Source organism: Adiantum capillus-veneris, chromosome 12, assembly GCF_014529385.1.
Source record: "Adiantum capillus-veneris isolate H3 chromosome 12, ASM1452938v2, whole genome shotgun sequence".
NCBI classification, from domain to species: Eukaryota; Viridiplantae; Streptophyta; class Polypodiopsida; order Polypodiales; family Pteridaceae; genus Adiantum; species Adiantum capillus-veneris.
In genome coordinates, this window is record NC_140942.1 from 104,990,730 (window position 1) to 105,015,307 (window position 24,578).

The 24,578-nt window shown below is 44.1% G+C and overlaps 1 protein-coding gene across 2 annotated transcripts in view; it reads left to right on the forward strand.

Annotated features, from left to right (window-relative positions):
• Window positions 1-3,920: 3,920 nt before the first annotated feature.
• IBR3 (acyl-CoA dehydrogenase-like protein) overlaps window positions 3,921-24,578 on the forward strand; it is a 58,488-nt gene continuing 37,830 nt past the window's right edge. Inside the window, exon 1 of one of the 2 annotated variants that reach the window (XM_086525521.1) lies at window positions 3,921-4,118. In XM_086525521.1, coding sequence (XP_086381647.1) covers window positions 3,993-4,118 — 126 coding nt within the window. In that variant the 5' untranslated portion in view covers window positions 3,921-3,992. The remainder of the gene's footprint in view (window positions 4,119-24,578) is intronic. The other variant, XM_086525520.1, reaches the window with a different exon arrangement.

The following is a 24,578-nucleotide window of genomic DNA, read 5'->3' on the forward strand; positions in this document are numbered from 1 at the left end:
TTTTAATACTACAAACTAGACATGCAGCCTGAGAGAGAGAGAGAGAGAGAGAGAGAGAGAGAGAGAGAGAGAGAGAGAGAGAGAGAGAGAGATTTTTATTCATAGTGACGTGGTTTGAGACCCATTAATCTTGAGACTGCCTAATCCCGACTCTTAGCTATTAAGTTTAGGCAAACCTTATCCAATCCAAACATTGTCGGCAACAAGTAATCATGCTGCATAGCAAGTTAGAAGAGAGAGAGAGAGAGAGAGAGAGAGAGAGAGAGAGAGAGAGAGAGAGAGAGAGAGAGAGAAGAGAAGAAGAAGAAGAAGAAGAAGAAGAAGAAGATCACAAGAGACCTAAAAATTTTAGCCGATGAACGTTGATTCTTGAATTCAAGGGCTTGCATGCTCACATACTTATACAAGGAGAGGGGGACATAACTTTTAATATCATAGAAACAATCACAGTGACCTGAAAGGTTAACGAGAGAACGAGAGAGAGAGAGAGAGAGAGAGAGAGAGAGAGAGAGAGAGAGAGAGAGAGAGAGATAGATTATCCTTAAAGGTTAGATTGACCTATGGGACCAAGTACCATGTAAATTGCTTGAAGACTATGGATATAAGGGTGGCCACTAACAAGTTGAATCCATGAGGTGGCTAGGAGAGAAAGGTATGTAGTCCATGGTATGGGCTAAAATGTGGGTAAAGCAAGTTTAATGTGATCAAAAGATGAGCACTCATGTAGGGTATGATGATCTCACACTCAAATAGTTAAGGGATATAATTCGCGTACAAAAAGGGACTCTCCTCCATGTATGCTCTATCTCACATTTAAGGGAGTGGGAGCTAAGTCAAATGACTGCTATGGTATAAAATATGGGTAAGGGCAAGCATGTGAATGGTTGAATACAGTCTTCTCTTTCAAAGAAGAACGTGCATGTGTGCTCCATGTGTGTATATGTATGTGTGTATTTTGCAGCACGCTCTTTCTTTTAGCATGATGCCCAAAACACTTGCAAAGAGAAACGATTGAGTGAACTTTTTTTGTTTTCATTGCCCTCACATTTTAAGGTGCCAATGGTGCCCAGATGTACACAAACAAACAATATGCGTCTTACATGCTAGCTAGATTGAGTGCAATTCAACCTGTGATTTTGAAATTTATCCACATATAGAGACAAAGTTGCTATAGCCATGCAATCAACCCAAGGTCACACACCCATCATGAATATTTCCTTTGAGAAGCAAACGACACATTGCTCACCAAATCAGTTGTGCATACCAATGAAAAAGTTTCTTCTACTACTATGTGGTGTAATGTTGGCATGTTGGTTCATGGCTGGTACATGCATCCTAAGTGCCAACAAATAGCAATTGATGATTTAGTTGAATGTGATGCCCCAAATGCAAGACCAAAACTACACGAAAGAAGCATGGGAGAGTTGCTATTATGACCAATGCCTTGATTGGTAAGGATGGTGAGAGGGGATGCTAATGCATCTAAAGAATTCATTGTTCAATGCAAACACTATAATCATAGAAGGATACCAGCTCTCTATTAGTCTATTTAGAGGGCCACTACCACTCAGCAGGGTCCCATATCAATAGGGTCCCATATCAATTGTGTGAGGGGGACGTCTCTAGCCTAATCGCAAATTCGCTGCCTCCTTAGAGAGAAACATAGGATGTTAAAACAAGACATCATGCGAAGGGATCCCATTACTTAATTCATTCCCAATAGACCTCAAATTGACTTGATGATTCTTGAACACACACACACATAGATAGAGACAAGGGGGGGGCGGAGGGGGGGAGGGACAAACTCGCCATGACTAGGAGAATGTTGTTGGAGCTTGGCATGATCAACTAGAAGGAGATCTGTCCTTGGTCATTCCATAAGAATGTGGAGAGTAACTACACTTCATTAGTTGTTTGATCTTACACTCGCAAAGGTAGACATATTGTTGATCCAAAAAATAGATTTGTGCTTGGTTGATGTGAATGTGGAGGGCACTTAGACCTTGTGTGTTGTCATACATTGTCATCTAGAAGGTAGTTATAGTGGTGGTTGATGCACAAGTGTATTAAAGAGCTATAAAAGCTCACATGAGAATCATAGGCATTTGCCCACATTTGCCCTCCATGTGAAGGGAAGGAGAACAATGGTTGCTTCAATTGACGCACATGTAGCCGCGGCAACGCGCGGGTCACATACTAGTGTATATTATCTAACATTAAGTGTAATACGATGATTTTCTTCTCACAACTGGAGGTTGGAGACAAATTCTCCAGGTTGCACTTTCATCTATGTGACTTGATACATTTTTTGTACTGAATTTGGCTTTGAAAATTATGTGTAGATTTGGTGCTTTCATATTTCTAAGGGCACGAAAAAATGTATATATCATTTGAGGGGCAATTTTTAAATAGTGCCCTTTGAGGAAAGGCCCGTTCTATGCTAGATGTTCCATGTTTTGTGTAAAGTAGAGGGCCACCTTGTAAGTAACAAGTGAAAGGGTCACAGTGGCTTTCTAAAAAAATAAGAAAGTATTAAAGTCATCAAGGTTGAGTTTAACTTAAATCAGTGTTTGGAAAAGGATTGCCACAGCTGAGCTTTGAGTCGATTGAAAATCGAGACCAGTCGATTACAAACCATGGTAAAGGAAAGAAAAACGATGAGATATGTAAAAAAATAGTTCAAAAGTCTTGCAAATTTATGATAGTATTTTCGGTTCGCTTCTTTGTGATGAGAAGGAAATTCGACCGAGATTGCTCAATAAAAAGACTTTCACGAATATTGATTAAAATTAATTTTTAGAATGCAAAAAATTAAGTCATGTGAGTATGTGAAATGAAATGTGAAATAAAAAGAACTCATCAATGTGTGTGTGTGTATCTGTAGAATTTACTAAAATTATGCAAGGTGAAACTTTAATTTAACATTCTAAACAATTCAAGACACGCCAAGGTCAGGATCTGATCTAAAATGAAGGGTGAAATAAAAAGATCTATGTACTATTTTAAAGATGAAATCTACTAACATAATATGGCAGAAGGGGGAGCCCTTTACACGTGTCACAATCTGCGACCTGAAGGCTAAAGTCCAAAACTAAAAAAAACCCCTTTGAGAGGGAGAGAGAGAGAGGCCGCCGAAACCGAAGGTGGCCGGCTATACTAGTAACATTTAAGGTATGTCTCAATCACAATGAAAACATTGAAAGTATGCCTAACCCAACACTCCTATGAGGCTTCTTTTAAAAAGCAAAAAATGAAGGCTGGTGGCTACTCTCTTAGTCTTATCTCTCTTTGGAGCCATTCTAGCACCTTTTGTCAAGTGCTATGTGGATCTTAGAATTGTTATGCAATGTGTACAAAAGGCTATAGGACACCCACATTCAGGTTTTTTGTTATTTCTTGAGAATCTTAAAATATTCTTTTACCTTTCAATTGTTAAATGACTTGGGATAAGAGCCCCGTCCCACCTAGGGGCTACAAGACCTACAATATGTGGACACTCTATAATTGAGATGCCACACTTAACACCTCGCAGCGCTACACAGAGTTTTAGGGGATCGCAATTTGCGTTGTAGCCCTTGCAATATTTTGAAAGTGGTCAATATTTGTAGCGCATCACCCGGTGCTGTCGATTGTGGCTAGCGGTAGGAGGCAAAAACCCTTGATTTGGAATCACAGAAGTGCCAACAAGTTACTCCGTGTCAATCATAGCATAGAAAAACATGTAGTCAATGCGCGCTCACATAGCATCAAGTGTTTGTTTTGTAACCCTCGCAAATGCTTGGTGAGACGCGGCTCTAAGTTGCTGTTTTTTAATTTATTTTTACCTCGGAATCTCCTTAGAGCCGTCTTTTTCTATCACTCCCTCGCGGTGCGACTCAGCCCTTAATAGCGGCAAATTTAAATAATAAAATATATAGTGTTTGATTAATTAATCCCGCGGCCTCGCTGCTTTTACTGCTCAGTTCATCTTTCATCACCAGCGTAGAGCAAGCATGGCAACTCCTCTCCTTGGGCAAGTGCCCCCTAGCCATCGATTCGATGCGCAGGCTCTCCTCTCCTACCTCCAGTCTGTCGTTCCCGGCTTCCCTCCTCCGCCTGCCACCATCCAAGTCTCTCAGGTTTTCTCCCTCCCTTTTTCTCCGTTAAGTTTATGCTAAGTTTCTAGTTTTTTCTTTGCCGCCTTGAATTTATGATCACGAACGTGGGTCTTTACAAGCTTCTTTCTCAATATTTAGTGCGTCCCATGTCTATACAAGCTCTATTGACTATGAGAACCACCTTTGTGACGTTGTATTGATGTCTGGTACTACTCGCCTTGCATTGAATTTGAGATTGTAAAAGGAAGTTTTTAGAAAGCTGTTTGCTGTCTTGCCACTCCCCAAAAAATTAAACGGAGTAAAAAACATACTTTAAGGCAAGGCTGTTGCTTAGACACAGATGCCTTACCTTATGCATACTAGTCAGTCAACTCTATCACGTTGGATGGGCTGATTGAAACCAGGAAACCCATGACCACAAACATTCCTTTAAGCATAATAAGTATACACTCCCGAAGGCTTCAATCCACGAGGACATAACTAGAGGCTATGCCTGAATGTGGAAAGGCCTACTTGATTATCCATAAGAAAATGTGTTGTCACATTGAGCCAGAGACATTTGCACTGATTCTAATAGAAAACCTTGTGTTGTTTATTGCCTTTTTGTGTTCAGATAGTAGATATTAAATATCGTTCTCGAGAGATTGAAAAAAGGCTTTGTGGAACATGTTAATGATTTGCAAGGTGTCCATACTATGCTAGGCATACAATAATGTAGGAAGATTGGAAAAGATGAGTTGAGGCTTACATATTATTTACCTCATAGATTGCTTGTTGTTTGTTGCAAAGATGAATGTAACTTACAATACACAATGTGGAATACCTATAATAAACACAGCTCCACTCATTATATAACACATGTGCACACACACACACACACACGTGCGAACGTGGGGGCGCACACATTCTCAACTCAAGGTCAGAAATGGGAGGGAAGGTGGGAAGATTCACTATCAGTAGAAGGTGCCTCTAGTAGTTTAGGTGTTTGATTTGCACAACCGATGTGAGTGGTGGTTGAATGTTGGCTCCAAAAATACAGATCTGGCTGCAAGTTGTGTCAGGTGTAGCGGAATTGAAATGGTGAAGATCTAGTTTTACACTTCCACAATCCTTTACTTCTTTCCTTGCGTTAGTGATTCCTTTTAACTTGAATGATGGTTCCTTTTACCTTTCCCTAATGGAAAGTGCGATAGAGATGGGTAGAGGGAAAGGGAAAGAGAGAGAAGAGGAGAACGACACCCAATGGGATCCCAACCAACCCTCTCAAGGGCCCCCCACATCGTTCCCGATGTGGTATTTAGATTGCGTAAATGGAATGTACACAAGATGGTGGTGTCTTCTCTGGGAATGTCGTGATCCCATATGCCATGTGCATGGCCATATCTCGTGTGAACTCCTCTGATGAATGCATAGGTGTGTCCATAGCAAACCACAAGTCACCACCCCCTCTGGAGTGCGCAACCGCCAAATGATGTCTAGAATGAATGGATCTCCCAAGGATCGTACGCCCGTAGATGATCAAGTCGATGTCGAAGATACCGTGTACTGCAACAGTCACTGATAGACCGCATGGACTGTCACAAAGTGATGACGTGGCGGACAGCAGAAACCCTAATTTCTGCCAGAAACCCTAAAATTCCTGCAAACCCTAATTTTTGCCAGAAACCCTAAATTCCGGAAATCGCGGAGGTGGATTATTAATTATTATTATTATTATTTTTTATTTTTTTGGAAAATGATGAGCTACGCGAATTTTGCTTTTGCTTTTTTTTATAAAAAAACGAGAAAAGACTCTCTAAGAGAGAGAGAGAACTGATGCTTTTGATTTTAAAAGCTTTTGGGGCTCTGCTTTTGGGCATCCCTTGTAACCTTTAAATTAGTGGTGAGGGCCTCACTTCTCAGAGCATCTGGACGCAGAGTCTGAGAGTGAAACCCTAACCGCTCTCTTGTACTTTGATGATTGATTAATACAAAAAGAAATACCGAAAGGGGCGCCAGTCTTTGGGGCCAATATCTCTAGGCACGGAACTCCGCCGGGCCAGTGCAAATCTATTGTGATCTGTGAATTGTTTTGAAGTGGTTATTTGGTGCTGTCGCGGTTGATTCTTGACTTCGAGTGTCCAAGTTTGTTACAGTGGTATCAGAGCCCGGCCGATTTCTCTTCTACGGGAAATCCGATCCCCGAATTTTTTTTCTGTGGCACCTATGGCTTCAGGCAATGTCAGTCGACTCCCTCTGCATCTGGAGATGCGGGCTGGGATCACAACGAAGATTCAGACAGAGAGTATGGCCCGCCTCGGCCTACTCAGGTGGAGCAAAGAGAGATGGAGCGTCGTCAATTGATTGGCGATGCAACAAAGATGATGCTCAATTTTGCCAAGGACCCGAAGATGGCAAAATATATGAACCAGACCTCTTTGGAAGAGGTACAGAGGGAGTGGCAGAGAACCACAACACCACTCCCGAAACTCGCTCTCAAGAAACCTTCTGCCTCCAAGAAATATACGGAGAAGGAACTGGAGAACGTGGTTGATGCACGGATTGCTTAGCTTTTCGACGTGCAAAAGAAAGGCAAAAAGCACGGCAAAAAGCAGAACAAAGGTACTGACTTCCCAGGATATTTGGGTCGTCAGTCGACATTCGACAAAGCAAAGAAACTGAAGAAGCGCATCAAGTTTGAAGGCCTACCCAGTTCTTCTTCTTCTTCTGACAGTTCTTCTAGCTCTTCAGACTCGAGCGAAGAAGACGGGAAAAGCAAAAAGCGAAGCAAGAAACAACGCTTCGGAAAGGGCAAGAAAAAGGCAAGGAAATCTAGGTCTCGCCCAGTTAGTGACACTTCTACAGAGGACTCGTCTACGGACAGTTCAGAATCTGACAACGGAAACTTTTATGCAAATAAGAGGAATTTTTACAAAGCCAACCAGTATGACTTTCTCGAAGATAAAAGCAAGAAAGTCCGAGAGTTTAAGGAAGGTGGCCAAGCACTACGTTTGATACTTTTTCGGGATACTCCGATGCTTCAAAGGCTTTGTCCTTTATACAGCAGTTTGACATCGCTTTCGCGGGAGGACGCTATTCAGAGCACTCCAAGATTCGGAGAGCTGCCTCTTATTTTAAGGGAAATGCTCGCACTTGGTGGTCCACGCTTCTATTAAGCAAGACTGTGCCAATTACATGGCTGAAATTCAAGAGGCTTTTTATTTCTTCTTGGTTGACTCAAGAGTTTGAGCGAGATATACGAGCTGCTTGGAACCATCTCCGGATGACCAAGAGCGATACAGTGAATTCTTACTGTGAAAGATTTTGGAACTCTTTTCTACCTGCCTCTTCACTCAAGAAGATCTCGTTCAGAGAACAGATTGAGCGGTTTACATTGGGTCTACCTACAGAGATCCGAGACCACTGCTTGGAACAGAAGTCAGCTTCTATTCAGGAGTTGATGAGTCATGCGAAGCGGGGCTTTGCAATTCACTCTGGCAGTCTGACCTACCCCACAGATGAGGTCACGACACAACGAACCGGACAGACTTCTGGGAATGAAAGTAGAAAAAGAAAGAGCAACCCAGAGAAAAAGGATGCACGACCCAGACTTACTCCTCAGGAGCGGACTCGCTACATCAGGGAGGGGAAGTGCTTTGGATGCGGGGAAACTGGACATATCTCCGCGAAGTGCCCTAAAAAGGCACAGAAAGAACAGAATGACAAGGACGACGAAAGGCCTGAGAGTTCGAGAGCAGCTGAGGACCGTGTACGAAAAGGCAAGATGAAAACAGGACTGGTTTCAGATTGTGTGGGTACTGATCCCGACACCATGGATGAGAGTACAGAACTTTGCCGAGCTTGGGGCAAAGTGAAAGATCAAGAGGCCCTGATTTTCTTTGATGGAGGAGCCAAGGCCAACTTCATTTCACTGGAATTGGCGGCGCGGCTCGAGATTACTCCCGATCGGATGGGACCACTTGCAGAGGCAGTTCTAGCGGCACCCGGCAGGGACGTAGCCATTACACTTGTCATTGGCAAACTTCGGTTGCATTGTCAGGGGTATTTGGGGCACGAGGACTTCTTCATAATGCCTTTGGAGGGTTGTGATGTTCTCTTAGGGATTCCCTGGTACCACAAGAACAACGCCGTGGTCGATTATCGGGCGAGAAAAGCGACTTTGACTACAGAAAAGGGCAGAACAATTGTACTTGATATTAAACTGAAGGGCGAGTCTGTCCCTATTATATCGGCTTCGGCCATTTCAAAATTAATGAAATCCAGTCTGTTTGTTTACTCGATCTTTATGAAAGAGTTGAGTGATGATGATAGGATAAATATGTCTAAACTTGATAAAGAACGCCAAGATTTTCTACACTCTCACGCCGATTGCTTCTCAGAAGGCCTGCCAGGAGAGTTACCACCTGCTCGTCCTGAAGATCATACCATTGATCTGATACCTGGTAGTACACCACCGAACCGGCCACCCTAACGTGTGAGCCGAGCACAGAATGAAGAGATTATGAACCAAGTGAAAGACCTCTTGGAAAAGGGTCTTGTCCAGCCTAGTACTTCACCGTATTGCTCTCCAGTATTGTTGGTTTTGAAGAAAGACGGATCTTGGAGAATGTGCATCGATTATAGAGCTCTCAACAAAATCACCATCAAGAACAGATTTCCGATTCCTAGGATCGATGATATACTCGACAGGTTACAGGGATCCTCATGCTTTAGCAGGATTGACTTGAAGAGTGGATATCATCAGATCAGAATAGCACCGGGAGACGTCTACAAGACAGCTTTTCGGACGACTTTTGGGTTATTTGAGTTTTTGGTGATGCCTTTTGGCTTAACCAATGCTCCTGCGACATTTAACCGGATGATGGATAGGATTTTTCGAGAGTACAGGCTATTTGTTGGCACTTTCTTTGACGACATCATTGTTTTCTCCAAGAATGAGGCAGAACACAGAGATCATCTGCTTCAGGTCTTTCAGGCATTACGAGATCACAAGTTAGTGATTAATGCAAAGAAAAGTGAATTTTTCCTACCAGAGATACACTTTTTGGGACACATTGTGTCAGCCGCAGGAGTGCAAATGGATCCGGCCAAGATAGAGACTATCCGTAATTGGCCCGACTTGAAGAATGTCCATGAAGTTAAAAGCTTCTTGGGACTGTGTTCGTACTACAGGCGGTTCATACGAAAGTTTGCAGAGGTTGCTTCCCCTTTGCATATCTTGACACAGAAAGGAGTACCTTTTTCGTGGGGACCCCCAGAGGTGACTGCCTTTCAAACGTTGAAAGAGAAATTGACTACGGGACCTATTTTGACTTTGCCGGACTTGCAGAAGTCATTTGAAGTATTTTGTGATGCTTGTGGTCGTAGTCTGGGTGCGATCTTGATGCAAGAAGGCCATGTCATAGCTTACGAGAGCCGTTTGTTCTCTAGGTCGGAGATGACAGCACAGATCTATGAGAAAGAGCTTTTGGCGGTTATCCATGCTCTTACTCAGTGGCGGCATTACCTACTCGGAGCGGATTTTACTGTCTTTACAGACCATCAGAGTTTGCGCTACTTCTTGTCACAGAAGCAGCTTTCGGAAAAACAGATGCGGTGGGCGAACATCTTGTCACAGTTCCACTTCCAGATTGTCCATGTGCAGGGACAGAAGAATGTGGTGGCAGATGCTTTGTCTCGGAAACCGTTGGTTCTGGCTATTTCCGCGATACATCATAGGAGCTTCGAGGATATGGTCGATCAGTATGCCGCAGATACAGATTTTGCAGATATTTTCACACGGATACGGGATGGGGAGATAGTAGCTGGATACTCCCTTCGGGAAGGCTACTTGATGAAAAAGACTATGTTGTGCGTTACACAGCCGTTGAGGGAAAAGGTTATGACTGAATGCCATTGTCCACCTTTTACGGGTCACCGCGGCATTGCTACCACCATGAAAGGGGTAGAGAGATATTTCTTTTGGCCGAGACTCAAGAAAGATGTGGAAGAGTTTGTGCGCAGTTGCTTGGTATGCCAGAAGGTCAAGTTTAACAGGCATAAAGCACAGGGATTGTTACAGCCTTTACCCATACCCACCCGCCCCTGGGAAAGTATAGCGATGGATTTCATTTTTGATCTCCCGAGAACACAGAGTGGTCACGATGGTATCTGGACTGTTATTGACAGATTTAGCAAACAGGCTCATTTCATTCCAGTGAAGAAAACAGTCAAGCCGGATCACTTAGCGAGACTATTTGTGGCCCAGATTTTCAGATTACATGGCATGCCTGAGACAATTGTCTCCGACAGAGACCCCAGATTTAGGAGTTTGTTTTGGAAGGCAATTTGGGAGAACATTGGCACGCGGTTGCAGTTCTCGTCATCGTTCCACCCGCAGACTGATGGGCAATTCGAGATTGCCAATTCAGTGGTTCTAGATTTATTGAAGTCTTATATCTCAGATCAGAAGACTCAATGGGAAAGATATTTACCTTTGGTGGAATTTGCCTACAATAACACGATACACTCGTCGACAGGGAAGGCGCCATTTGAGATTGTTGAAGGTGCTGCAAAGGTTCCACCCTTCCTGAGCACGAAAGATAAGATCTTTGAAGCGGACGAATATACGCGAGATCTGGATACGGCTTTTGCCAAGGTTCGCGAGACTTTGCAGAAGTCTCAAGAACGACAGAAAAAGGCAGCGGATCGCCATCGTCGCGACATGAAATTGAAGGAGGATGATTGGGTGCTCTTACGTTTTGAGAAGGCACGCCTACGAAAGAACAAGGGAAAGGAGAGGCTTTTTCCAAAGCTTAGTATGCGATACTACGGCCCTTTCCAGATTATTGAAAAGATAAATGAAGTCTCCTTCCGACTGAAACTGCCAGATACTTGGAGGATTCACAATGCATTTCATGTGAATCTCTTGAAACCTTTTAAAGGTGATGTGCCTGATGATAGGGAGCCTGATGAGCAACCCGAAGTGGAAGAAAACGAGGAGATCCTTGTTCCTGAACAGATTTTGGCACATAAGGATACGAAGAATAAGGGTAAAGTCCGAAGGCGGTTCTTGGTTAAGTTCAAGAATTATCCTGCACTTGATGCGAAGTGGATGGAGGAGGAGGACCTAGCAGATACTCCACAGATTGTGAAACTTTACCTCGATGCTTTTGGTTTAGCATAGTCTACTCCAAATGGAACCCAGAATTCAGCTTGGCCGAAGATCTGGTGCAGTGGGATGCACAAGAGGGGAGTTACTCCACTCCTTTGTCAACAGATGCCTCGATTTTGATACTAAAGTCACTGATGTCTCTTTGAGCTTCAGGGATACTGAGAGCTGACAGTATTCTGCTGGATGACTTTATGAAATGGAATTCCTGATTATGATACTGATTTGTTCTTGACTTCTTGTGAGTGCAGGAACTGATAGACGAAATGACTGCAGCATTTTGGTCTACTTGATCTCGAATAGACATGGTTGCAATAGGGTTTAGTCAATCGGACATCGATGAGGTCCCGATTGGACCTAGATGTGATTGCTAGCTACATTGCCGATAAATCATGGTCTAAGATCCGAATGAATGTTGAATTTCATGTGATGTCCTGTGATGTCTGGTGATGTCCTGTGATGTCGTGTGATGTGACTGTCGATTTTGTACATGTGCTAGATGTGCGTTCCTAGTACGTAGGTACTAACAGTCAGTGTCTGCTAAGACGGTTTATGGCTTTTGTCGGTTTTGCAGGCGTAATCGCGGTCGATTACAATGCTTTCAAGAGGGGGGTATGTCACAAAGTGATGACGTGGCGGACAACAGAAACCCTAATTTTTGCCAGAAACCCTAAAATTCCTGCAAACCCTAATTTTTGCCAGAAACCCTAAATTCCGGAAATCGCGGAGGTGGATTATTATTATTATTATTTTTTTTATTTTTTTTTGGAAAATGATGAGCGACGCGAATTTTGCTTTTGCTTTTTTTTATAAAAAAAAGAGAAAAGACTCTCTAAGAGAGAGAGAGAACTGATGCTTTTGATTTTAAAAGCTTTTGGGGCTCTGCTTTTGGGCATCCCTTGTAACCTTTAAATTAGTGGTGAGGGCCTCACTTCTCAGAGCATCTGGACGCAGAGTCTGAGAGTGAAACCCTAACCGCTCTCTTGTACTTTGATGATTGATTAATACAAAAAGAAATACCGAAAGGGGCGCCAGTCTTTGGGGCCAATATCTCTAGGCACGGAACTCCGCCGGGCCAGTGCAAATCTATTGTGATCTGTGAATTGTTTTGAAGTGGTTATTTGGTGCTGTCGCGGTTGATTCTTGACTTGGAGTGTCCAAGTTTATTACATGGACCACCACTGGATGGTGTCCTGGCAGGAGGTAACTTCATCCTCTGTGAAAAACACAATCCAAGAGGCTGCTGTCCACCCAAAAACGCAACTGCGAGGTGGTGAAAACGCTGCTGTCCAGCGATTTTCAGCATGCTCGTACGCTCCTGGCATGGTCCGGAGCAGTGCAGGGGGTTTGGGGAGGGTAGGGAATAAAAATTACAACCTCTGATAGGCTGACGACAGAGAAAACAGCAGTGGATGCTGGCTGAAAACTGTGGTATATGTAGAGGAATCAAGATGGCAATGCACCGGATGCAAGGCTGGGTGGGGTAGGCAAGATCCGGGGTTGGCTATAGGCCTAGCGCTCCCCCTCTGTGCAGCAAACGCTGGTGTATGCTCCAGAAAACGCAAGCAGCCTGCTGCCCAGAAAACGCAGATATGGTCTGAAAACGCTGATGGAGAGAGAGGGCTTTGTCGCGATGAAACGGGCTGTAACAGCCAGCGCTAGGGAGGAGAAGGGTGATCGCCATCAGGGAATGCAAAAAACGCAGGTGGAGAGGGGTTTCTCCGCGACAGAAACTCACCAATAGCTAATTGATGCTAATCGCTGATGGATCTTCCATCTTGGGTGGGAGGACCTCATGCGGGAAGCACCCAGACCATGGAGAGCTGGGCTCTGATACCATGTGAGTGTGCGTGTGTGCGGGAGAAAAATGAAATGAAATGAAATGTTATATTAACGTCTTCAAAAGGCTAGAATGACCTGTGAGACCAAACTGATACAAAAGTGTTGAATCTGTTACAATGTCTGGGTACCTTAGTACTAAAGTACTAAGTGTGAAAAGTGTGAAAGTGTGAAAATAAATGTGAAAACCTAAATACAAAGTATTAAATAAACTTCTTGGGAGTCTGGCTAGAATGCTTCTAATCCTTTGTTGTAGTCTCCTCCGGTGAAGTGTGCTTCTGCATCTTGGTCGTGGTCGTCTCGATTTCCTAAGCTCAATCGCTCTGTCAATTAGGGTGCCTTTGGTATGAATGTGGGTACTCCTTTGTGCTGGCTGTTGGCCTCTTGCTTCTCCTTCCACTCCTGCTGCTCTCGATCCGAAGAAATCTGTGATCTACCTCTGAGGCTGTAGTGCTCTTTGTCTTCTCATTAGATTATCCCTGTGCCGATGTAGTTCCAGTAGGTACCCGCCTAAGCATCTTTGATCTTGGTATTGCATGATTCTATCTAGAGGTCCAAAGCCTTCTATAAAAAGGCAATGAAAACGCCCACGTATCTCATAGTATACTGTGTAGTGGCATATATAGTGTAATTCTGTCTCCGGCTCCATTCTGCATAACTTGCAAATTCTGCTCTCAAGTGGGATTCCCCTAAATTTGCCAAATTTAATTTCCAACAGGTGTGAGGATGTACGAATCTGACCAATAGCACATCTCAAACCATGAGACAGGTGGGTATCCATGTAACTCGGGCGAATCACAAATCCATCTTCAGATAGTTGTAGGAAGTTTTCTTTGTAGTCGGCCATCTTCGTGCCCAGTTCTTGTGTAGGGTCTACCCATGTCCTCTTAGTATCCAACTGTATAAGATCCTGTCGGATGATTTTATTAATCTCCGTTCGTGTAATTGCTAGTGATGGAGCCTCAAGAGAGTATTGGAAGGGGGGTAATCTTTCCATACTGAACCCGTGTCTCTGAAACCACGAGGACAGTTGCGCATACCAGCATGATGTATCCCCTTTCATTGCCAATTGTCGAGAGGATTTGAGGGCCAGTCTAGTATATCAGCAATTATTTGTATCCCACAAACCATGTATAAAGGACACTGATCTGGTAAGAGCTTCAATTTCTATCGGAGGGGCCGCTAGTTCCGCTCGGGTAATCGCGTGTGGTAAGGAGGCCTTGGCTCTAATCATTCGGGAAATCATAGATACCAAAGGTCTCTCCATTGACTTCCAATTATCCTGATCCACAGATGGTCCCCAAATCTGGACCCCATAAAGCATAGCCGAAGCCACCACAATATCAAAGAGCCAAAGTTTTGTTCGTGGTTCCTGAAACTGCACTTGTGAACACATCCTCTCCAACCCTCCCAAGGCCGTAGAGGCTCTGGATAATCTAGCATCCGTTGCTTTCTTAAGAGTAAACTTCGGTCCTGCAAATACCACCCCAAGGTATGTGTATGCATTTGTGTACTCTACTGTATCCTGGCCATATGCAAATGTAGGTGCCGATCTCCTAACCCACTGCGGTGTGGTGTTAAACACCATAACTTTGGTTTTACCCAAGTTTACCGACAATCCACTGTCCTCCGCGAATTTATGTAATGCATCTAGCTGCCTCTGCATTCCATCTGCTGATTCTGCTATCAATACAATATCATCTGCATACAACAACAAAGGGATCCATGACCCTGCAAGTTGAGCACCTCTGTCACCTTCTCTATCAATGTAACTTGATACCTCATCTATGTACAAACCAAATAAAGTAGGGGACAGTGGGCATCCTTGCTTTACTCCAACGATGGAATGAACAATGTCGGAATCCCCTTCTGGAGTACGTACATAACCAGTTATTGACCCGTATAAGGCCATGATCCCCCAAATAATCTCTTTGGGGACCCCTAACTCTTGCATCCTGCGCATCAATCTGGCCCTTGGTACTGTATCAAAAGCTTTCCGAAAATCTACAAAGCAACAATACATCCTTCTCCCGTTTGCTCTTCCTTCCTCAATAATGGCTCTGAGCGTAAGAATATGATCTAAAGTGGAATAGCCCCTTCTGAATCCAGCTTGTCCTGTTACCCTTATGCCCTCATTCTTTGCCCATCTACTCAATTTTTGTTCAAGAATGGATGCGTACAGTCGGGTCAAAGTGTGACCTACCATAATGGTACGGTAGTTCCCGGGTATCATAGGAGAGAGAGAGAGAGAGAGAGAGAGAGAGAGAGAGAGAGAGAGAGAGAGAGAACACACAAACGCTGCTGTAGGGGAAGAGGGGACGATCAGCCCCCCATGACTACTAGAATAGGAGACCTGGGTCTCGTACAATGCCAGATGATATCTATGAAATGGGTACCTCCCTGGCCCCATATATAGGTGCCAAAGGGGAGGTCGAGTAGTGCAAGAGGAATGCCCCATGACCCAACAAAATATGTGAGTAGGGCGCCTCGACAAAAGAAGGCGGCCGCCGCCCAGAAGTGGGCAGTCGGACAATGCAGCCTATATGCATATGCTATGGGTGGCCAGCCCGGAGGCACATTAGCCATACATGCATGCCCTAGAGCTGTGAAGCAGCAGAGTGGTGTAAATCTAACAGGGACCAGGGAACCTAAAGATATTAAAATAAAGCAGGAAGACCATACACACTCACACTCTTGCATACCTTGTTGATGACGTGGCAATTGTACGGACGCTTGCAATTCGTGCTGGATTGCTGACGTGGCAGACAATACGGAATTCCGCGATTTACGTTGGCTGTGCTGACGTGGCACCTGTATATATTTCCATGATTTACGCTGGGCAGCTTTTAGCACCAGTTTTTGAGGCGAGATGCTTTTGAGTTGGAAGCTTTTCATGTAAATTGCTTTTCATAGGCCAAGGGCCTTTAAATATGAGCCAATGGATCATTCTCTGGCACTCTTCCGGGTGAAGGTGCAGAGCGTGAGTACCAGCATTGTACCGAGTTCAAGCAATATAAAGAAATACCGAAAGGGGCGCCAAGGTTTGGGGCCAGTGCTCTCTTGAGGTGAAACTCCACCACTCCCCGTCTCGTGTGTCGTCATCTCTTTCAGTTCAGTTGTTTGAAGTGCTTAAAGTTGTTTAGTCTGTTCTTTTTTGTTGGCACGTGGTACTCGTCCCCGTGACAGGGCATCAGAGGAGGCAACATGTAATTCAGAAATTGTTGGAAACTTTGCACCTTTGGGAGATTCTGCTGAGGATGCCGCGAAAGTATGTTGCAAAGCTTGTCAAGAAGAAACTACAAATACTTTGTAGAACCTAGAAACACCCTCCTTATGTTACCATATACATGTGGTAGTGATGTGTGTGAACACATTAGGACCGCTGGGGCATTTTTTCCCTCTTTAGGAGGTTTTTTCCCCCGTGCATTGTATATACGCCCATCACTCTAGGGCTATCAATCTTTCCATTGCACACTAAGTAACACACTCTCTATTGTTTGCCTTGAGCTTCCTTCGTCTTCTCCAAGCTGTATGTGTCTCTTTGCAACCCTAATTCCAACAATTGGTATCAGAGCAGGTCACGTCCTCTCGGGTTTAGTCGCCAGTTGCTCCAGCACACGCGTGCTCACTTTCTCCGATTTCAGTGAGCTTTGGTAAGCGTTCGCAGGTCGACAAATATTCTGGGCCCAAATCAAATGAGCTCAGAATTTTGATTTGGGCTCATTTCGGCCTCCGTTTCCACTACAGGCAGTACTGCACAGGCTATTTCGTCATTTTGTGCAGAATTTCTGTCAGTGCCGTTTTCTGCATAACAGGTGCCTTATAGTCTTCTATGGTTTGTGCTATATAGCACAGGTTGTTCCCAGTCCGTTTTTCCTATTTTCGGGCAGTTTTCGCATCAGGTGCAGCATTTACCATGTCTGACAACAACAACACAGATGTGTTCAAGATGTTTGCTGCTGAGGACAGGTTGGATGGGGACAACTACTCTATGTGGGCTTATATGATGCAACATGTTCTTGTGTCAAAGGGTGTATGGAACATTGTGCAGGGCATTGATGTACGCCCTGGTTTTGAGGATGTAGGCGATGTTGAGGATGTTGCAGGTCTTGCTGCAAGGATTGCAGCTGTTAGAGTTGTTTTGCCTACGGCAGAACAAGCTCGTTAGGATGTTAAGGATGCGTAGGCTCATGCATTGATTGCGTTGTCTGTGAAGCGCACCATTGTTCCTCACATCCGTTTAGCAAAATCTGTAAAACAGGCTTGGGATATTCTAGCAGGTCTTTATGCAAGCCGCAATGAGGCTAAAATTGCTTTGCTGCGTAAAGAGCTGGAGTTGAAGATTATGCATGAGGAAGATGATATGGACACTTTCCTTGCTAGTGTCAAGGATATCAATGAGCAACTTATTTCTGCAGGTGAAGTTATTTCAGACAATTCCCTTGTGCAGACTGTTCTTGATGCCTTACCAGATTCTTACCAGACTTTTGCTAGTACTTGGAGACTTATGACCCAAGGAAATCAAGAAGTTGTCAAGTTTTACGCATTATGCACATTGCTGTTGCAAGAGTCACTTTCCAGAAAAAACAGGACTAGACAGCGTGCAGTTGAACAGGCTTTTATTGCTTCTCAAAGAAAGGGTGGTAACAGCAATGCAGCCACTTCTTACGGTTCTGCTGCGAGTGGAAAAAATTGTGTTCCTAATGCTTCTGTTGGCAGCAATTCGTCTGGAAATTCTGGTGATAAGGGCAAAAAGAAGATGCGTTGCCATTATTGTAAAGCCAATGATCACTTGATTAAGTCGTGTCCTAAGTTGAAGGCCAAAGAGGCTAAGAAGAAAGAGGGTGGTTCCACTGCAAATGCTGGTTCCACTACAAATGCAGCCATTGTTGAGTCTTCTGTGAAAGGAGACTGTAATGCTGATGTTGATGCAGAATGGGCTTTTAGCGCAGAGTGCACTTACAATCTTGCTGTCCATGATGCATGCTTGTCAGTTGCTGCAGATTCACATGTGTGGTATTTCGACAGTGGTGCTACAAAGCACATTACCTCACATCGTGAATTGTTTACCAGTCTCGAGTCTGTCCCTCATGGGAATTCAGTCACTTGTGCCAACAATGCCTCTTATCCAGTTCAGGGAGTTGGAAAGATTGTGCTCACTGCTGCTAATGGCGGTTCCTTCACACTTGTTGATGCACTTTATGTACCTGGGATCAAGAAGAATCTCTTGTTTGTATCTGCACTTGCTAGACTTGGACTTGTAGTCAAATTTGTGGATGACAGATGTACAGTTCATGATCTCAGTTTTGGTGATGAAATTGTTGCATCTGGGCTTTTGTGCCGTTGGCTGTATAAGCTCACTTTGTATGACAAGTGTGGACAAAATTTTGCAAATGCTGTTGCAGATTCAAGGGCTATTTCAGATGCAAAACTTTGGCATGCACGTTTTGGTCATCTGAATTTTGCCAGTTTGCTGCGTTTGCAGAAATCTGACACGGTTGCTTCTTTGCCGCCTCTTGAAGCACCTGTCAAACACGTTTGTGAAGGCTGTATTTTGGGTAAGATGCAGCGTTCTAAATTTCCAAAGGATGGTTCAGTTCGGGCCACATGCAGGTTGCAGCTTGTGCATACTGATGTTTGTGGGCCCATGCAAACTCCGTCCTTGGGCAATTACCTGTACTTCGTGACTTTCATTGATGATTACTCTAGGCATGCATGGGTATTTCCGCTTAAAGCGAAGTCCGAAGTTTTTATGTGCTTCAAACAATTTCTGGCTATGGCTGAAAATGTCTCGAAATGTACTATGGGCACCCTCCGTTCCGATCGAGGGGGTGAGTATATGTCTCATGAATTTAATGCATTTCTGGCTAGTCGTGGGATAAAACACCAATGTACAGTGCCTTATACACCTCAACAAAATGGTGTTGCTGAGAGGAAAAACAGGTCACTGATGGAAATGGCACGATGTATGGTCAAAAGTCAAGCTTTGCCACATTCTTTTTGGCTTGAGGCCATCATGTGTGCCACTTATGTACTTAACAGGTGTCCTACGAAAGCTTTGCAGTCTATTACTCCATATGAAGCATGGCATGATAGAAAGCCTTCTATTGAGCACATGCGTGTTTTTGGCTGTTTGGCATATGCTTTGGTGCCACAAGTGTAGCGCAAAAAATTGGATGGTAAGGCTGTCAAATGTATTTTTGTTGGTTATAGTGCTGAAAGCAAAGGTTACAGGTTGTATCATCCGCAAACAAAACGTATTCTGGTTTCTCGGGATGTAGTGTTTGTGGAAGATTCTGTTCAGCCCTTGCTGTCATGTACTAGAGACAATAATGTAAGCTCACAGGACATTTATGATTTATGACACTTTGTTGCCTCTTTTCAGTGGTGGAAATACGAATGTAAGTTCCAATGAGGCAAATGTACAGCCTATGGGGGTTTCTGAAAATGTTTTAGATCAGCCTATTACTGATGCAGATGTACATGATGTACTTGATGAGGAGAGGGCTGAAAATGAGCAGGTTAGAGGTATGCCAAAATGGCTGGTGCACACTTTGCGTGACAGTAAATTGGATGCACCTTTGTCTAGTCGTACTCGTTCAGGCTCTCACCATGCATCCTATGCATCAGATTGTTATGCTTTGGCTGTGTCTAGCTTACATGATGTTGAGGAGCCTCTGTCTTTTGATGAAGCACAGAATTCAGAAAATTGGATGGCTGCCATGCAATCAGAATATGATGCACTTATAGAAAATGACACATGGACTTTATGCTGGCAAAAAGGCCATTGGTACGAAGTGGGTTTACAAGTTGAAACGTAAGCCGGATGGTGAGATCAATCGCCATAAGGCTCGACTTGTTGCAAAGGGTTATGCACAACAAAAAGGCATTGATTATGAAGAGACTTTTGCTCCCACTTGTCGTATGACTACTGTGCGCTTTCTATGTGCATTGGCAGCTCATTTTGGTTGGGATGTACATCAATCAGACATTGTTATTGCTTTCTTGAATGGTGACATATTTGAGGAAGTTTATGTAACGCAACCTCGCGGTTTTGTCATAAAAGGACAAGAGGACAAAGTGTGCAAATGTAACAAGGCTTTGTATGGGTTGAAGCAATCTCCTCGTGCTTGGTATGAGAAAGCTGACACTCATTTGGTCAAACAAGGCTTTCGTAACAGTCCAACAGAAAGCACATTGTATGTAAAGCGTGAGGGTGATGTACTTCTCATTGTGGTTCTTTATGTCGATGATTTGCTGATCATTGGACCAAATGAGAGACATATTGCTGAATTTAAGGCTGATTTGAATGCTACTTTCAAGATGAAAGATTTGGGGCTGTTGCATCATTACTTGGGTATACAGTTTAAGCAGTGTGATGGTGGTATTGCCTTGTGTCAGAAAAGTTACATAGAGACATTGCTATGTAAGTTTGGACTTGAGGATTGCAAACCTATTGCCGCTCCCATGGAAACAGGTTTGAAGTTTAGTCTACATGATGCTGGCGATCCTGCTGATGTCACTCTTTACCATACTGTTGTTGGCTGCCTTATTTATGTATGCAACACGAGACCGGATATTCAGTTTGCAGTCTCACAGGTCAGCAGATTTATGCATAGCCCAGGGTCTAAGCATTGGCAGGCTGTCAAGAGGATTTTCCGCTACCTTAGTGGCACTTTACATCTTGGCTTGTTTTATCCCAAGGGGGGATCATTGCCGCCAGACTTACATGCTTTTTCGGACTCAGATTGGGCTGGTTGTTTTGACACGCGAGTGTCCACAAGTGGTTTTTGTTTCATGCTTGGCAGTTCATGTATATCATGGTTGAGCAAGAAGCAACCTACTGTAGCCACTTCGAGTGGTGAGGCTGAGTACAGGGCAGTCTTCACAGCTACGGTTGAGTGTGTATGGCTCAGACGCCTTATGGCTGATTTGGGTGTTGGACAGGACACTGCCAACACTATCTACACTGACAGTCAGAGCGCATTGGCAGTTGCAAGCTCACAAGTCCTTCAGAATGGGTATACAGAGCTGGAAGGATGTTTACAAAGATTGTCAATGGATGTCTACTGTAATCACGATGCATGAATATGGTATATCCAGAGCTGCTGGTGAAGTTATATCAGCAAGAATAAGCAGTATCCAGAGAATAATGGTAATCAGTACTAAAGCTTGCCCAGAAGCCACGACACTCAAGAAAATTGCTAAAGTCGTCTACCAGGCTTACAATCCCAAAGAGTAAACTTGATGACTGTCTCGAGAAGAAGCTTAACAGAAAATGGGGACTCAATTGGAGCATTAAAGAATGGCAGTACAGATTCTGTTGCATTTGGGCTTTCCCACAAGCCGTCAAACTCAGCTTTCTGATGTGGCTCATTCTTCACAAGGCTCTTTGGGTTGGTGCCACAGCTAAGAGATTCCTTCAACTACCTAGCTTATGCCCCAGATGTAATCAACAAGAGGAAACAATTGAACACTTATTCTTCTATTGCCCTTGTAATGTGAAAAGTCTAAGACTCATTCAGCAAAAAATCCAGCCCCTACACCCAGCTCCCATCACTGCCAAAGATTTGCTCATTGGTCACATAAAATATCTTGATATAGCTTTATGGAATCTATGGAGATCCTCCCTACTTTCTTCACTAATTTAATACACCTTTTCTCAAACAAACAAGAAAAAAAAAACAAGCATCTCCTCGCAGTACCCATCCAACATCTTAGCATCTCACCATCTAGGATCATTGTAATAGCATTTGTGAAAGTAATAATGCAAGTACTTGCTCTGGCAACACAGCAAGGGGGCCCTTGAGGGTGGTTGGGACCCGGTATGCCGTGTTGTCTCTCTTTTGAAGACGTTTAATATAACACTTCAGTTCATTTTATTTCTTCTCTCTCTCTCTCTCTCTCTCTCTCTACCTCTCTCCTTCATTGTCTTCACTTCAGGTTCTCTTTTCAAGAGAAGTAAAGTAAACTTGTGTTAGTGCGGAGTACTAGATTCGAGCAAAATCCTTAAACACTTCCGCTACACCTGACAGCCTTTTTGGCGATTCACAGTTGAGAAGGCAACTGGCTGCAGTGATCCTGCATATTTGGAGGAGCCCTATCACTACTACACCACTATAAAGGCCTTGAGAATTGCAAACCAAGATGCTGGCAAAATATTTGGAGCTAGCAAGGCTGACCTAAACAGCTATGAAATAAGGGAAAGTAAGAGCAGCAAGATGGAGACGAGCTCGCTCTCTTACGACCACTAAGGATTTCGGCAAGGCAAGAAGGACAATAAGGGAAATAAGTAAGGCAGGAAAGTCAGCAAAAAGAGGGAAAAAGATGGCAGATTTTGGGAATTTCTCTCTCGTCCACGGCAAAGAGTAAGGGAAGGCGATAATGCCTAAAGTTGCAGATTTCAAGGGGCAAAGAACAGAGCGGGACAAGGAAGTTTAAGCCCTCCCCCGCGCTCCCCTTGTTAGCAACTCTATTATCACTCTTTAGCTCGCGAGCAATTCGAGAGTATTTGTGATAGCTCAATGCCGTTAACGACAAGTTTTGTCATGTCAATTGCAACGGAATTGAAATGGTGAAGATCTAGTTTCACACTTCCACAAATCCTTCAACTTCTTTCCTTGCGTTAGTGATTCCTTTTAACTTCAATGATGGTTCCTTTTACTTTCCCCTGAAGGGAGGGATTGAGAGAATGCAATAGAGATGTGTAGAGGGAGAGAGAAAGAGAGAGAAGAGAAGAGCGACACCCGATAAGGTCCCAACCAACAAGGGCCTCCCACACCGTTGCCGATGTGGTATTTGCTTTTGATTGCGTAAATGGAATGTACACACAATGCAATACCTCAATGCAGACTTTATTGACTCGATGATGACAATCACCGCAGTAACTCCTCAAGAAGAAGCACCTCCGGGGCTGATTTGATGCACCTTAGATCCTTCTCGATGTGGGGTTGCGGATGGCCACCAAGGGGCTGGTTTGCACTCCCGATGTGAGAGGAATGAAGGGCTGAAAACGCAGATCTCGACGATGCCGGCAAGGGAATGGCCGGGGGGAGGCTTGATGGGCTGCCGAAGTACCGGACCGCAACGGGAAGGCTGTGAACTACAGATCCTCGTCGATTTCCACGATGGAAAGGGGCTGAAATCTGAAAATGCTGGCTTGGTCTGTTGCTAGGGCTGATCCAGTAAGAATCTGCAAAAACGCCAAGGCTGAAGAAAACGTTGGGCTGGGCTGCTCCCTTGCTGCCGCTATCTGCTCCTTCTGCAACTTGGTTTCAAGTGAGGCTCTTCTACTCCCTTTATAGGTGAGGATTATGCCTGAGGTAGGGCAACTGTCCACCAGGTTACCCAACAAATAAATCATAAAAATGATTTAATAAAAAATGAGCAAGGGAGTGTCCGTTTGGGTGAAACTGTCGCACATCACCCGTTATGTGTAATAACATCTGTCAAAACGCGTATACAAACCATTTATGCAAGAGGGTTCCAAAACTAGTAAACCTAATTGAATGGACTTGTCCGAACATGCAGGTCCTGCAAACAGGCTCACAAAATTGCAAGTACTAATCCTCCTAGGATTCTAGACATCCCTATCTAGGAAGAAGGGGAAAAATGGCTCTGGAAGTCGATGAAGCGTGTCCACGTGGCACACAAAGCCATGTGCATGTGACAATCATCCATTTCCAATTGGTTAAACATTATGAATTTCAAGCATTCACGGTGTTAATTGTGCAGGTCTCTTGTGTTGTGCATCTTCTCTCTCTTTCCCACCAGCGAGCAACCGAGTGCTAACCCCGCTCACCTCGCAAACACATACCCCCTAACATCTTTGGTGAACCCTGATGTGAAGCGAGCCGGGTGGGAAAATTGTGCTTGAGAAGATGTCTATGCCGAGACGATGCAGCAGATCACACAGCAATTTGCTGCTTTCATGAAACACCAGCAGGTTGTTCACCAAAAACATGCAAATCAATTGCAGTTAACAAATCAAAACTTTGATGCAGGTTTCTTGATGCAGGTTTGAGAACCAAGAATTCAGAAGCGCATCAATCTGCAATAGATGAATTAGGCGGATTTTAAGAGCAAGATACTACACACTTTTTTAAAGTCTCAAAGTCAGCAATGGAACAATGCTTCTCTTGGAGTGCAAAGATTGTGGAATAAGTCCAACATGGCAGTGGCAAGAAAGCTCTGAGTTGTTTTTACTTAATCACCGGCTATCGGAGAAAGAAGTTGTGCTTAGCAATGCTTTGGCTGATATGTAAACCCGGTGTGGTGCAAAGGCTTAGGTAAAAAGGGGGGGCGGGGGGGGGGGGGCAAGCAATGGCCACCCATAATAAGGTGACAGCCCATAGGGTAAATGAGGAGGGACCAGCGAGCTGGGAAAGTGCAGGGAGTTGTGGAGCTCACGACAAACCGAGCAAAGCTTGGATGAGGTTGGGCATGAAGGGAAAAAGGACACTCCTTTTCGGATGTAGTCCCGCCAAATTTGC